General features: G+C 40.9%; 1 protein-coding gene across 4 annotated transcripts in view; it reads right to left on the reverse strand.

Annotated features, from left to right (window-relative positions):
- LOC128742240 (uncharacterized) overlaps positions 1-14170 on the reverse strand; it is a 131290-nt gene that overhangs the window by 42827 nt on the left and 74293 nt on the right. For all 4 annotated transcript variants that reach the window (XM_053838535.1, XM_053838533.1, XM_053838534.1 and 1 more), the window contains one exon: positions 12214-12253. In XM_053838535.1, coding sequence (XP_053694510.1) covers positions 12214-12253 — 40 coding nt within the window. The remainder of the gene's footprint in view (positions 1-12213; positions 12254-14170) is intronic.

Raw genomic sequence — 14170 nt, forward strand, 5'->3', positions numbered from 1 at the left:
GCTAAAGTTTTTAACCCTTTAGCATGGCTTATGCGAGCTGCTGAAAACTAAAGCTAGATTTCTCCATGTTTTCAAGAACACATATCAAAGATTCTTAACCTATTTCTTACCAGCGTTTCGAAAACGCCCTCTTCTATCGAGTCTAGGGACAGTTATTTGGGGCGAACTAACCAACGGTTGAATGTTAGTTTGTGTTGTTTAGGTGTGTAGCCGTACTGGGGCAACACAACCGAGTCTCGTGATGGGGCTGCCATCTTATAGTGCCGAGACTCACTACCTCCTTCCCGGTTAGTATACGACCTTAGTTTCCACCGGGGTTGGTTACCCGATCTCCGCTAAGGTTGCTCGTATTCCGGCTGGTACCACGAGGAGGTCGGGATCGGAGTTGCTGGATAAGAGGCTAACGACCACTATGGGGTCTATATTCCGCATTATCTAGCCGTTTACCAACCCTAAACAACCCAAACTAACACAAACTAACAACATTCAAGCATATTCGGAGCGGAATATTCGGCATCGACCTAGGCGACGAAATAAGGACGACGAATGGAGACTCGGGACTTGGAACTGCAGATCGCTAAATTTCGCAGGTTGCGAGCGGGTGCTGATTGAACAGCTGGAACCCCGCAAACTCGGCATCGTAGCTCTGCAGGAAATCTGTCGCAAAGGAGAGAAGGTATGGAAGATACGTGGCGGAAAAGCCCAGTTTTACCAGAGCGGTGGCGCTACCAACGAACTGGGAACGGGCTTTGTAGTGCTGGGCGGAATGCAGGATCGCGTGATAGATTGGAAGGCGATCAACGAGAGAATGTGTGTATTGAGGATAAAGGGCCGTTTCTTCAATTATAGCATCATTAACGTGCACTGCCCGCACGAAGGTAGACCCGACGATGAGAAAGAAGCGTTCTACGCGAGGCTGGAGGCTACGTACGACAGCTGCTCGTCACGGGACATCAAGATCGTCATCGGGGATATGAACGCCCAGGTCGGTAGGGAAGAAATGTATAGACCGGTGGTAGGACCCCATAGCCTGCACACCGACACAAACGATAACGGCCAACGATGTATAAACTTCGCAGCTTCCCGAGGCCTGGTGATCCGAAGTACCTTTTTCCCGCGCAAGGATATCCACAAAGCCACCTGGAGATCACCTGACCAACGTACAATGAACCAAATTGACCACGTTCTCATAGAGGGCCGGTTCTTCTCTAACATCACGAACGTACGCTCCCGTCGGGGTGCGGATATTGATTCTGACCATTACCTAGTAGCAGTACATGTGCGCTCAAAGCTGTCCACCGTATACCGGACACGTCAAAGCCGCCCTCCTCGGCTGAACATCAGGCAGCTAGATAACCCACAAGCTGCCGAGAACTACGCGCGAGTACTGAATGAGGCACTGCCTTCTTCCGAAGAGTTAGGTGCTTCAAACCTCGAAGACGGTTGGGGCAGAATACGCTCGGCAATCGGAGAGGCCGCTACCGCGGCACTAGGTATTGAGCCTCGGAGTACACAAAATGATTGGTTTGATGGGGAATGCCAACAAGCGGTGGAGGAGAAAAAAAACGCTTGGAAAAATTATCTAAGTATTGCCACTAGAGAGAACCTGGCCAAGTACCGACGAGCTAGGAACCAGTTGACCACGATCCTGAGGAGAAAAAAGCGCCAAAAGGAGGACAGAGATCGTGAAGAATTAGAACAACTATTCCGAGCTAATGACACGCGCAAGTTTTATGAGAAGGTGAACCAAACTCGGAAGGGCTACACACCGAAACCTGACATGTGTAGGGACGAGGGAGGGAATCTAATTACAAACGAGCGCGAGGTGGTCGACAGGTGGAAGCAGTTCTTCGATGAACACCTTAATGGCGAAGTCGCAGAGGGAGGCGGAACGGAAATTAACCTAGGAGCGCCCATGGAAGATAGTGATGTCCTAGCACCTGATCTCCAAGAAGTCAAACGAGAAATCAGGTTGCTGAAGACCAATAAAGCCGCTGGGAAGGACCGCCTACCGGCAGAGCTTTATAAACATGGCGGGGAAACGCTAGCAAAGGCTCTACACTGGGTTATTTCGAGGATTTGGGAGGAGGAAAAGCTACCGGAGGAATGGATGGAAGGAGTGGTTTGTCCCATCTACAAAAAGGGTGATCGGCTAGACTGCTGCAACTATCGTGGTATTACGTTGGTAAACGCCGCCTACAAGGTACTCTCCCAGATCCTGTTACGCCGGCTGTCACCGATAGCACAAGGTTTCGTAGGGAATTATCAGGCGGGTTTCATGGGGGCTCGCGCAACTACGGACCAAATATTTACTATCCGACAGATCTTGCAGAAATGTCGGGAGTACAACGTGCCCACGCATCACATCTTTATCGATTTCAAAGCAGCATACGATACAGTCGATCGAGACAAGCTATGGCAGATAATGCACGAATACGGTTTTCCGGACAAACTGACGCGACTGATCAGAGCTACATTGGATCGAGTGATGTGTTTCGTACGCATCTCTGGGACACTCTCGAGTCCCTTCGAGACGCGACGAGGGTTGAGACAAGGTGACGGTCTATCCTGCATGCTGTTCAACATCGCTCTTGAGGGGGTGATCCGACGAGCGGGCATTGAAACGAGAGGCACGATTTTTACCAAGAGTAGCCAACTTCTAGGCTTTGCAGATGACTTCGATATCATAGCCAGGAACTTTGCGACGGCGGAGGCAATCTACGCCAGACTGAAAGCGGAGTCTAGGAGAATTGGGCTAAAAATAAATGCGTCGAAGACCAAATACATGAAAGGAAGAGGCTCAAAGGAAACAAATGCGCGCCTCCCACGGACGGTAACCGTTGACGGCGACGAACTAGAAGTGGTAGAAGAGTTCGTGTATTTGGGATCGCTGGTGACCGCGGACAACAACACTAGTAAGGAGATCCAGCGGCGCATCCAAGCGGGAAATCGGGCCTACTTTGCCCTTCGTAAAACGCTACGATCAGGAAGCATACGCCGCCGCACGAAGCTAACAATGTACAAAACCATTATTAGACCGGTAGTTCTTTATGGACTTGAAGCCGTGACGCTGCTTACGGAGGACATACGCGCCCTTGCCGTGTTTGAGCGGAAAGTGCTGCGGACGATATTTGGCGGAGTACAAACTGAAAGCGGAGAGTGGCGGAGGCGTATGAATCACGAGCTACAGGCACTGCTTGGGGAGACTCCCATCGTACATCTAGCGAAAGTTAGCAGGCTACGGTGGGCCGGACACGTCGTAAGGATGCCGGACGACATTGCGACGAAAACGGTCCTCTTCAACAACCCCACCGGCACCAGGAACAGGGGGGCCCAACGTGCACGATGGCTCGACCAGGTCGAAAGCGATTTGCGACTTCTGAGACGACTAGGAAATTGGCGACGAGTGGCCCAAGACCGAGTTGAATGGAGACGAATGCTTGAAACAGCACGAGCCACCCCGGCTCTATGCTGCTGAAGAAGAAGAAGTAACCAACGGTTGAAAGCCCCATCAAATAGTAAATAAATAAATAAATAGGGACAGTTATGTTTGAGGTATCAACTTGAATCCAAAGAAACAAAGATTGAGAAATAATCTAATCGACCTATTTTTGCACAAAGCTTAGATGTTACATACAACTAATTACAGCCGTGTAAACATAACAAATCTTGCTAATTTTCAGTCAGCTCAAACTAGTAACTTTGCCGCTGGAAGGTGGACACATGTCTGCGAGTTTTCAGTTAAACTAACAACAAAACTTTCCTGGAAGTTCCAGCTTGTTATCTGTGCTGCAAAAAGCATGGGGTTAAGGAGATGATTCCCCAAAGATTTTTGGTACAAAAATGTGCGTTTTGCTGGCTTCGAGGTACGGCAAAACTTTAGCTAGATATATTATTAGAAAATGTCCAAATGGCAAATATTTTAACCCTCAATGGTGGACAGTTAAGACTAAAGCTGTGTGTCATGATTTCGGATTGCTACTATCGAGGCTTGAAAGCAACATTGACTCGAAGGTAGTTCGGTGGCCGGCCGTTCGGTCCGATGACCGTATATGGGTGTTGCGAATTAAGGCAAATTCTTCAACTACAGCTTAATCAACGTATAGTCACCAACAAATCATAAATTCGATGGTACTAGGGACGAATTGAACCGCCCAGTTAGTACGATGCTGATCTAACAAGCCAGTTGTGTTCGAATCTCTCGGCTAGCCAGTTATTGTTAGACAGAATCAGTAGAATCGTTGTACTGACCCCTTAATTTTCATGTACTCTAACAGCCGGCTGCGAAGTCTGTCGATAAAGAAGGATAATGTCTAGTGACGGTTAATGCTCAAGACTTTGCTTTGCTTTGCTAGGGACGAATTCTATGACAGGTTCGAAAGGATTTATGGGGTGCGCACGACTTGAAAATTCAAGACTCTAGCTCCCAGATCGATCGTGTTTAACGGTCAAAACTTTTTGGAAGTCACAATATACATCTTTTCTTAGCGACTTTGACCACTATCTCGTCGTAAGATCCACGCAAGGTTATCGAAATCGGCGAAGGCTCGCACTGAGAGGATGTTGCATTTCAACATCTAGCGGTTTACGGCATATGACGTTGCAGTGGAGTACACCAGAAAGCTTGATCAACGAATCGCAGAACAGCAGGACGAAAGGGAATAAGACGTAAGTAGGCTGTGAAGGATCCGCCATGGCGCCAACAACTACGAGGGAAGTGATAGGCACGACGTCGGGAAGACAATCACCCTTATTCTGCGAGTCACGTGACTCAATACGACAATTGTCACTCGCCATGACTCGCCACGGCGAGTCGAATTGCGTGCTGTCACCTAGGTGACAACCGTGTCACCTAGGTAACAACCCCGTGTCACCTAAGTGACAAATCGTGTCACCTAGGCGACAATTGTCACCTCATTCGCGATGACTCCAAATTAGTTACGTCACTCGCCTCGCAGAATAAAGGTGAGTGTAACAGCTTGTTTGATGTCGAATGCCAGAAAATGACAGATGAGAAGAACCAGGCCAAGAGTCGCATGCTCACTGCGGATCACGTCAGAAAAGAGAAACATGTAAGCTTTCTGCGTATTACGTAACCAGCTGAACCAGTCCCGAAGGTTGCCTACTCGCATAAACGCAAATTCTACAGAACGTTAATGCTCCCAGTAACCCTTAACGGACATGAATCATGGACACTGAAGGAAGATGATCAATGCTTGGGGCTTCTGAGTGTAAAATTCTGCAATTGGTGAAAACGCTGTAGATCGCGTGTAAATAACAGTATGTATCCCGCTTTGTGATCTTGATGTCTGCACCGTGAAGTGCGTGAGGCCTGCCATTGCCGATTTCGAGCACTACAGCGAGTGAATTCTGACAATTGTACGGCGCAAAACAAATAAAAAAATACGGCAAACTGAAAGATAATCGAACCGTCACTAGACATGTAACAAGTTTTAATTCAACCGATCAGTCTGCGTATATTTTACACGAAAATTGATTTGATTCCAAAGTTGATCAACAATATTGCCGGGTAAACAAAATTTCCCTGATTGAATTTCGAAATTCCCTGATATACCCTGATTTCCCTGATCCAAAAATGAATTCCCTGATATTCCCTGATTTTCCAGGTTTTTCCAGGAAATCGACACCCTGGATTAGTTTATGAGTCATGCAGAAAGTTCTGTTTCATTTGTATAAGAGCCCCCCTCCCTTTCCAGAGTGGGAAGGGGTCTTAAGGCACCATAGAAAAAATTCTGTCTTCAAAAACGCATGCAAAATTTGATTCCATTCGCTTGATTAGTTCTCGAGTTATGGTTATTGGTTCAAGTTATTAATTTTTGCTTTATTTGTATGGGAGACCCCCCCACCCTGAGACCCCCTCACCCTCTTAGAGGGGAAAGGGTCTCAGACCATCATAAGAATCCGTCGAAGATCCGCGTTTAGAATCGCGGCTAACACGCTAAGGGGGGGGGGGGGCTGTAGCCGCAAGGATATCGAGTCTGCATTGACAAGCGAGTGGTCGTGGGTTCGAATCTTAGTAGAATCAGGCCATTCGATATCAAATGACTTTAACATGGGTTTATTTTCAGCCCCCTCCACATCCTTCCTACTGCATTCTGCATTTACTAACAATGAAAGCCTCTTGCAAAGGCAAGTTATAAGAGTGGTACTTGCTTGAGGTGCGAATGAAGCCTCTTGTTCAAGGGCAAATTATAATTTGTTCCACTATCTGGGTTCTGGAACGAGATTGGTAATGCAAAAGTAGTAAGGAATACATACACATATACACACCCTCACTTTGTGCTGAACTCTGCTTTACCGACCATGAAGCCTGTAGCTGGGGCTGGTTATAAGAATGATATTTGTTCGAGGTGCGAATAAAGCCTCTTGTCCAAGGACAAATTAGAACTAGTCTCCGCACTTCCTGGCTTGGTTGCACCTAGATTGGTTAAAAAGTAGGACGAAGCGTAGAAGGAAAAAAGGGAATGAAAAACATCGACACTAAGCACGGATAATAAGCAGTTCACTCACTCTATAGCGATACTGAAATCGAGGAACAGGCACAATTTGTATCTATAAATATAACCCCCACCAGATGGTAGAGTTTGGAGATACGTCGCGCGCTTAATAAGGGCGTTATGCAGTCTCCTTTTATCCAGCACCTCTATGGTCCATAGGTACATTAGTACCAGCGGGCCCCACATGCCCTAGCGGGTGTTGTGGGTTCGAATCCGGTTATAATCTCAGATTATAGCTTGGTTCGACCCATTCTCCGTCACTCTAAAATTTCACTACTTTCATCTACCGTCCCTTCGTTAATTGTAAAAGAACTACCGTTTCTAAAAATATTAAGACTTGTTATGTTTACCCGGCTATAAATTCGGTAACTTTCAGTAAAAACAGGGCGAATAGAATTTTTCCTGCAATCTTTCTTTATTTCTTAGGGTCCAAGTGAATACCTCAAACCTAGCTTTCCGTAGAATCTAGAGAGAAGTGTACTGTGTTTTTGTAACGCTGTCAGAACATCACCAAAATCACGCTTCAATCGCCATTTTCTGCGAATAAAAGAACTCATGATAGACTTTGGATATGTCGAAATCGCCCAGAACTTAATGCTTACTGCGTTCAATAAATTTGATTTATTTTTCTCTAATTCAGCACTGTTTCTTTATACCAGCTGTAGCCGAACAGAACTGCACAGTAATGAAAACTTTGTTAAATTATTATAAACCCCATAATTGAAAATTATTGAAAAACATAAATAATTGGCCGATATACAACTTTAATATGTTATAGCTATTTCCTCAAGAATGTACGTTATGTGCTGTTTTTGTTAAAAGAACATTAAAACCACTTGTTCTTTCACTAGAACTAGGATGACGAAATAGAAGCAAACGCTTAATAGGCTAAAAATATCCTCTCATACCCTAACTAGGGTTGCGGGAGTGAAATACCACATTAGTCGACATAACAATGCATTATATTGCTCAAATAACTAGCACATTTAAATAATAAAACTATAAAAATTTGTTCGAAATGGTTACTTTTATTTAAATATATACAAAAGTATCCAGAACATCAAAATTTATTATTCCGATTCTATGTTGAAAATGCATCTTTTTCATTAAAATACATTATTTAGTCATGAAAATGTCCGGAAACTTCAGGTAGACGTGCTTAAACGTTCTTTCACTAACCATTCAGATAGAATTACGCATGCCCCAGATATCCAAAACGCCATATCTCCCAAACTACCAATATTGTTTTTTCTAGTTAAGTGATTCTTATGTAGAATTTTCTGGCAAACATTTTGAGCGTATTTATTTGAAAATAAAATTGGGGTTGTTTTGAGATATTCGCATTTTTCATTTTAAATTGCAAAAAAATGAATGATGTTAACAATTTAAATAAAAACTGATAACATCATTCGATTGCGCGGCCAAAAACCCATAGAAAAAGTATATTGGCATGTCTTCACATCAAACCGTTTCAGAGATATTTAAATCAGAAAAAGGACTTTTTTTTAAATCTAAAAAAGGAAGTAGCGCCACTGCTAGGGGGATTGATCAATCGGCATAATACTTCGGGAAATTGGTTGTGGGGTCGGAATGAACAATTATGCCGACTTTGGTTAAAATCGCTGATGGTCGGATCCAATTTTTCCGATTTTTGTGTACGTTTGAGATGGAATGACCCATATAGGGTTTGTAGAGACTAACTGCAGGTTGAGAAAATTGGATAATTTTTAAATATTAATAGCGCTTCAATTCTCTCGTCAATATCAAACACTATTCACATATATCACCACTATTCTATATTTCGAACGAATTGGTATTTCGAACGAAATTTCCGCCAGCAAAATCAAATGGGCAAAACATCTCGTTCGAAACCAGTCGAACGAAATAAAGATTCGTTCGAAATACAGAATAGGAGTGTGATATCGAAAAATTAGGCAAATCAAAAAAATGTTAAAATGGTTGACAGTGCTGTAAGTTGAGAAATCCAAATTTTTGCAAGTCGATAATTAGATTTTTAGATCGTTTTATTCATTTTCATGATTGAAGGCTACTAAGTAAGTTAAAGTTGTTTGCAAAATGTTTTGTATCTTACTGCCTTAAAATACTTTCTTCACTTTTTTTCTCATGCAAAAACCAGACAAACATCAGCAACTCCGTAGTCGCGAATGTGGATACAATCTGGCAAAAGGAAAGGATTACCGCTCACTTTTCTATGACGTTTCACCTTCAGGACATCAATTTGAACAAGATTCAATGTTTAAAGATAAACTGGGCTGAAAGAAAGGGGTGGTTTTATACAAAATTATTTACTTTTAGGACATCAAACTGGACTAGGTTTGTCGCGAAATCTTGTTAGAACGAGAGGACTTTATCACTCTTTCTGGCATACGTCCCAAGCATAACTCTGAACGTCGTAAAGAATCTTTGACTTGTTAGGACGAGGGGATTTTGTTGCCTTTTTTTTCTAAACATAAAGTAATCGAAATCACAATAATCGGATGCTGTATTTAACTGTCTTTCCTGCCTGTGGAGTAAGGCGATCACAAAATCACCTGGTAACCCTGTACTTTCTTCCCTTTCACATATTGTAGAATTCTCCGCGACTGAATAGGAGATTCAAATCGCAAATGAAAGTTACGCGCAGTCAATTTCAGGTTGCATGCTGGAAGATTTTGAATTGATATAATTGTTCTAAGTACATTGGAAGTTTTTTTTGGCACTCCGATTCTCAATTATGTTTATGCTTCACAGCAATTGAATAAAAAATTTGTAAAGAATTTCATGTCTAGTCTTCAAATAAATACACTCCTCTTTTTTTACGCGGTTTATTTTTAAGATTTTTGAATTACCGCGGTTTTTTATGACAATTTTTGAATTAACACATTTTTTTATGCCGATTTTTGAATTAACGCGGTTTTTGCTAATATTCAAACTGCCATGCCAACATAGTCGAACTCCAATACAGAATTTTAGAGAGCAAAATTTACCACCTTCGCAAATAGAAGCGTCGCTAATGCTAACGCTTGGCGTCCATATGAAAAAAAAACAGAAGCCAATCTTGTTAATAGTAGGGTCTTCGCGAAAACGCAGGTGTATAGGATAGTCGTACTGGGCCTGGGCAGCAAGAGAGTGCTTCTTCCATGTGATTGGCTGACTCGTTCGTTCTTGACAGTGCCTATTATTCGCTTTTTTCAATAGTAATTTGATAAATTATTTTTATATTTGCAATACTATAATCAATTTTTAGAAAAATTTCTGATCGATTGATTCAAATATCCCTGAAATCCATTGAAAAATAACGCTTATAAGCGTGCAAATCATAACCACTTTTCGTTACATGCTCATTTATCGTACTTATAAAGTGCACCCCAATGCAAAACGTAACTTCTACGTAGTAACGTAGTTCTACGTTAAAAAATCTGCAGTAAATCAAATTGACAATTTAAAAAAATATCAACACGTAAGACTACTTGAATCGGCCTCTTTGCCGACAACACACAGAACACTTTGCTGCGAAACGCTCTTTGTGAGATCAATTCTGGAAACAGTTTTATTAAATTACAGAGTTATTAAAATTTCTAACATTCACGTAGGACTTTGTTAACGAATTTTTTAAAAGGTTTAGTTAACTATTTTGAATAAAAGAATGGTTTTATTTATATTTTTCATCACTTTCTTCTATCATCTCCGGTAGTAGAAATTTGGCATTGAGCAAACATAAAAACAAAAACAGCAAAAATAGAAACCACCGTCTCGGCACAGTCTGACTCACTGCCATTACATTACGCTAGCGGCATCTCCGAAGCTCGTCAGCCATGTGGACTGGCTTGTTTTTTGTTTACAGTCTCAACCTAACCGAGAATCGAACCTTTGCGCTATGAAAAACATCACAGCGTACTTAAATGTGAAGGCCATTCGTAGATTGTTTCTGAGTAAGTCACGTATACACTTTTTCACTTTACTGGTCAATATTAGATGTGTTGACATGTTTGCAATTGTTAGTAGGCAGACCTCGCTACTCTACGCCTAGTTTTAAAAAATGCGCATTCATTTCACTATGTAAACAAGTCAAAAAATTATATTCAAGAGATGACAGTATACGTTGTCAAAGCTCCCGAATACGAGCTGCATCAGCCGTAGACCATTGATAAAACTATTACCTAATTGACATTCTTTAGCACAATATTCCACCAGATATGAACTCAAACCCGCAAACAAACGAATGATGTTCGCACAGAAGCGTGAAAACGGAGAAGACTGCTTACAATACTTTATTCCAACGAGAAGTACGCGACGAGAATGAACAAATCCATATCAAGCAAACATCTCTTTATTTTGCGTGTGCGTGTTTGTAGGGTCAATATTACTCTAATTGTGCTCGGTGAACGATTGACTTGGTATTAGCTTGAAATAAATTCATCACATGAAAGCTTAGTAAATGTTGCATACATCAGTAAGAAATTTAAAATGTTTCTCTTGAACATGGGTTACATTTCACACATGACCATTAATAATCCCTACACCTTCGATAAACAAAGTGCAATCCGGTTTTTTGTCTTTTACCTATGTATCAAAGTATTGGTGCAAGGTGGCTGGCAGTAATCAGTGAATAATGCAAGGCGAATGTGTTGATCACGTCTCACAGATGTTGCTCGCCACTTTCAGGTTTCAGTTGCTGCACTTTGGTTTCCGTTGCTGTCATACATAAGTTTTTTGTATTATAAGGATTAGGAAATCACCCGGAAGAAAAAGAAAGTTCAACTGATTAGGATAGATGTTTTGACAATACTCTTTACACGGTTGTTTTTACGATTTTTGAATTAACGCGGTTTTTTTATAACAATGTTTTGTATTAACACGGTTTTTTATGACAATTTTTGAATTTACCCAATTTTTTTACATCATTTTTCGAATTAACACGGGTTTTCCAGCAATTTTTAAATTCGAGCGGGTTATTCGGCGACTTTCAATTATCGCAGTTTTTTACGTCGATTTTTTAATTAACATGGTTTATTTTATGACGATTTATGAATTACCGCGGTTTTTTAAACATTTTTCGAAAAAACGCGGTTTTATAAACGGTTCTCTTTTACGCACCACGGATCTCGCGTGTAAAAAAGATTTGAGTGTAGTGAGTTTAAGCACTAGTGTAAAAAGGAATAAAAAGATCACGTGTTCGCATAAAACTTAGTATAAACCACCAATTTGTTTTCTTATGTATATAGTTCACATATAAGTTACCGCCTTATTCTGTATTCCAACGGATCTTAACTTCATTCGGTTTATTTCGAACGAGTTGTTAAACCGTTTGATTTTGCTTGCAACTTTGTTTTGCAACTTTCGTTAAAAAAAAACTATTTTAAGCGGCCCCATGGATGAGCTGCGGTTAGAATCGAACAAGTTCAAGCTCATTTCTCTTAGAGTAGTATACTGGCGACATCTTTACGTCGAACTATAACCTCTCAACGAAGATATGTGTACTAGATTACTTGTATACAATTCGTTGAGGTAATGGAATGGAATGGAACCGCAATCGCAACGCTGGGGGTGGGCAAAACGTACTCTGCTGCACGTTAAAATAATAGAAATATAAAGGTCGATAGATAATCGAACAATCGACCAAACTATGATTGAGAAATGTATTAACCGAATGAATATTTGTTGATTCAAATATATTAACAATAAATGTACTTACTTTGGGCTGCCAACTGTTGTTGGTGTTGCGCTGCAGCTCGCTGAAAAACAAAAAAAAAGTAAAATTAGAGACATAGATGATATATGTAGAAATAAAAACTGCTAGTTAAATCTAATCCACGTGTATACAACCACTACCGAATGATAATAATAAAAATATGTGGCCTTTGATATTTTGAGTTTGTGCACTCTAAGAGGATTTTGACGTGTTCCAATAGACGAAAATATTTTTAATAGCGTAGGGCATAATACGAGCATATCGGCTTCTTTATCACTCAAACAAAAATTCTAGCTATTTTATCAAAGTAACATATGAGTAGCAAAAACGAAATGATCGGCGAGATGGACCAAGTCTGGTCTTAGCCTTCGTGTGCTTGAAGCACGACAGCAAAAAAAAAACGAGATGATTATTTTTGCGTTTTCATCAGGGCAGGGCCGTCTTACTTTTTGTGCACCGATTTTACTTATTTAACTGCACCATCTCAACCAAACCAAAGCCAAAGCTGGCGCATGCTATGTCCGAAGGCACTTATTATTTAACTTACATGCACCTCAGATTTCTCTTCACAAGATGTTAGTAATTATCAAAACAATTCATTTAGAGAAGGTCTTAAAATATTCTAGCTTGGGTTTTTCGAAAAATTCAATTTTCAAGGTTATTTAGGGGCCAACCCCTAAATCAAGTGATCATATCCGTTGTATTCGACCAACTCCGATTTCAACCAAATTGAGGATAATTGCTCAGTCCGACCCCACATTCATTTTCCCAAAGTTTTGTACGGATTGATCAATCCCCCTTGCAGCGACGCTTCTCCATTTTTCTCAGATTTTTGAAAATACTCATTTTTCACTGCATGTTACTGCAAGTAGGATTATTCAATCCATACAAAACTTTGAGATATTAAATATGGGGTCGGAATAAGCAATTATACCAAATTTGGATGAAATCGTAGGTGATCGATTACAACGGATATGATCTCTTGAGAGGGGATAACCCCCAAATAAGCTTGAAAATTGAATTTTTCAAAAAACCCAAGATAGAATATTTTAAGACCTTCTCTAAATTAATTGTTTTGATTACTACTAACATCCTGTGAAGCGAAATCTGAGGTGCATGTAAGATAAATAATAAGTACTTTCGGACATAGCGTGGGCGTCGGATGTTCGAATCTTGGCTGCGAGAGGCTGTTAGAATCAGTAGGATCGTAGCACTAGCCTCACAATTATTCTGTACTTTAACAGTTGGCTGCGACGTCTATTGAACTAAAACAAAAGATCAGGTTTCGAAAACGGATTCTAGCACCTACGCTTTGACTTGCTTTACTTCCGAAAATGCACGATGTTGCTGTACAACTACGGAAACTGCTAGAATTTTTTTCATTTATTCTTTCAGATATTTTATTATGATCGCCATAAAACAATCTGACAGTAAAACTTGTAGGGTGCTGGACGGGTTCGTCTACGACGGGTCTTCGTCTACTTTCCAAACATATAGACAAGAAACCAGGATGATAACCAATTTTGACGCAAATTACATTGAAACTAACCTGGTATTGATATTTATGGATTTTCTCTTCGAGGGAAAGAATATGTTAGAAAATTGCTATTTTTCACTATTTGTTCAAAAAATAGAAGTCCTCTTGGTTTTTCTACCAGTTTCGAGTATGGCGAAGAGAATCTGTCGATCGCTCGGAGTAACTATTCGAAATTTTGAGCTGTGATTCAAACTATTTACACTTTTTTATAGTAGTTGAGTAGCTCTTGCATACGACTCAAAGAATACATGCATAGATTTTTGTAAATTATTGTTTTCTGTCCATGATAAACGAAAGAAAACTTGCTTATGACAAAGTGAATTTTCGTATGAGGAACTCCCACTGGAGCATGAAAAATCGTTCCACTGAGAAATGTAAGTTCCGAAATATTTTTTCGAACTAAATGGGTATACGTGTACATGC

The sequence above is a fragment of the Sabethes cyaneus genome, chromosome 3, assembly GCF_943734655.1.
Source record: "Sabethes cyaneus chromosome 3, idSabCyanKW18_F2, whole genome shotgun sequence".
In the NCBI taxonomy this organism is placed as follows: Eukaryota; Metazoa; Arthropoda; class Insecta; order Diptera; family Culicidae; genus Sabethes; species Sabethes cyaneus.